The sequence below is a fragment of the Terrapene carolina genome, unplaced genomic scaffold, assembly GCF_002925995.2.
Source record: "Terrapene carolina triunguis isolate 2854851 unplaced genomic scaffold, T_m_triunguis-2.0 Scaffold28259, whole genome shotgun sequence".
Lineage (NCBI taxonomy): Eukaryota > Metazoa > Chordata > Testudines > Emydidae > Terrapene > Terrapene triunguis.
In genome coordinates this window covers 1-1,650 of record NW_020692610.1, presented here as the reverse complement: position 1 = coordinate 1,650, position 1,650 = coordinate 1, and the positions used below count along the sequence as shown (strand labels likewise).

Here is a 1,650-nt window from a genome sequence, read left to right as displayed (position 1 = left end):
TAGGGGGGTAGGAGGGGCCAGCGGGGGCAGCGCTGGGCACAGGAGGGGGCACAGGGGGGCCAGCGGGAGGGCAGGGGGGCTAGCGGGGGGGCGGGGGGCAGCGCTGGGCGCGGGGGGGGCAGCGGGGGGCGCTCACCCTCAGGCAGGGGCTCCGGGAAGTGGAGCCGCGCGGCCAGGATCTCCTCGTCACGCTGGAAGGGGACGTCGCCACAGGCCATGTCGTAGAGCAGGACCCCCAGGGACCAGACGGCGGCCGGCAGCACGTGGTATTGCTGCAGCCCCACCCACTCCGGCGGGCTGTACACACGGGTGCCTGGAGGGGGCGCAGGGGTTAGTGGTGCTGCCTCCCAGAGCCAGGTGAGAACCCAGGCGTCCGGGCTCCCAGCTCTACCCACCACACCCCCTCCCAGAGGCGGGGAGAGAACCCAGGCGTCCGGGCTCCCAGCTCTACCCCCCCCACCCCACCCCCTCCCAGAGGTGGGGAGAGAACCCAGGCGTCCGGGCCCCTCACCGTCGAACTCCGTGTAGACCGTGTCCCGCAGGAGGGCGCCGGAGCCGAAGTCGATGAGCTGGAGGTGGCCGGTGCGCAGCTCCACCAGGATGTTCTCGTCCTTGATGTCCCGATGCGCCACCCCCCGGGCATGGCAGTGCCGCACGGCCTCCAGCACCTGGCGGAAGAAGCGCCGGCACTGCCCCTCAGCCAGAGGCCCCCGCTCCGTCACGTAGTCGAAGAGATCCTGGCAGGGCTCGGGCCGCTCCAGCACCAGGAGGAACCCCTCGGGGGTTTCGTACCAGTCCAGCAGGCGGATCACGCCCCGGTGCCCGCCCCTGGCACACACCCGCTTCATCAGCGTCACCTCCTGGGGCACTCGGAGCCCGCTGGGCTGTGGGGAGAGAGAAGGGGGAGAGTGAGGCTGGGCCTTATGCTGCAGAGCTGGGGAGAGAACCCAGGAGTCCTGGCTCCCAGCTGTCCCTGCTCTAACCAGTAGTCCCCACTCCCCTCCCAGAGCTGGGCAGAGAACCCAGGAGTCCTGACTCCCAGCCCCACTTGCTCAAACCCACCAGCCCCCACTCCCCTCCCAGAGCGGGGAGAGAACCCAGGAGTCCTGACAGTCATGGCCGGGTGCTGGGGGGTGCTGTGCTGCAGGGGGCAGTAGAGGTTGCAGCGATTTCTATGATAAAGCACCTTCAGCCCATAGACCCACCCCCTTTATTTGCACCCAATCGAAAAGGAGGAGACGGGGTTAATTTGCATAAACCCTTGTCCCAAGGATCAAAGCGCCGTTTTGAGGACCCTGGTGGGAATTTGCTCCTCGTTAACCTCCCCAGGTGTGCAGTGGGGACACAGACTCCTCGTGTGTCACCACGTGGAGCTTTCCAGAGGGGAAGCAATTAACCGGCCAGAGCACCCTGAGCTAATGAGCAGAGTCTAGCAATTAGCTATCCCCTCCCCCTCCCCCCCCCCCCCGCATCCAATCACTGCCTCACACCCCTCCCCACAAAACGTACCAGCTTGGACCAGTGCGCGACTTTGTTCTTCGCTATGTGTTTGATGGCAACCTGCAGAGAGAGACAGACAGAGATCAGGCCCCATGTCCCATTTCCTGCCCCCCAACTCAGACAGTCCCTCCTTGGGACCAGGTGGGAGCT

The 1,650-nt window shown here is 66.2% G+C and overlaps 1 protein-coding gene across 1 annotated transcript; it reads right to left on the bottom strand.

Annotated features, from left to right (window-relative positions):
* Positions 1–136: 136 nt before the first annotated feature.
* On the bottom strand, positions 137–1,566 carry LOC112125113 (serine/threonine-protein kinase pim-2-like; the record flags this gene model as incomplete). The annotated part of the gene is made up of 3 exons (XM_024223564.1): positions 137–313; positions 512–884; positions 1,510–1,566. Coding segments are annotated over 3 exons (607 nt in total), but the record flags the coding sequence as incomplete, so codon positions are not given.
* Between the last annotated feature and the right edge of the window lie 84 nt (positions 1,567–1,650).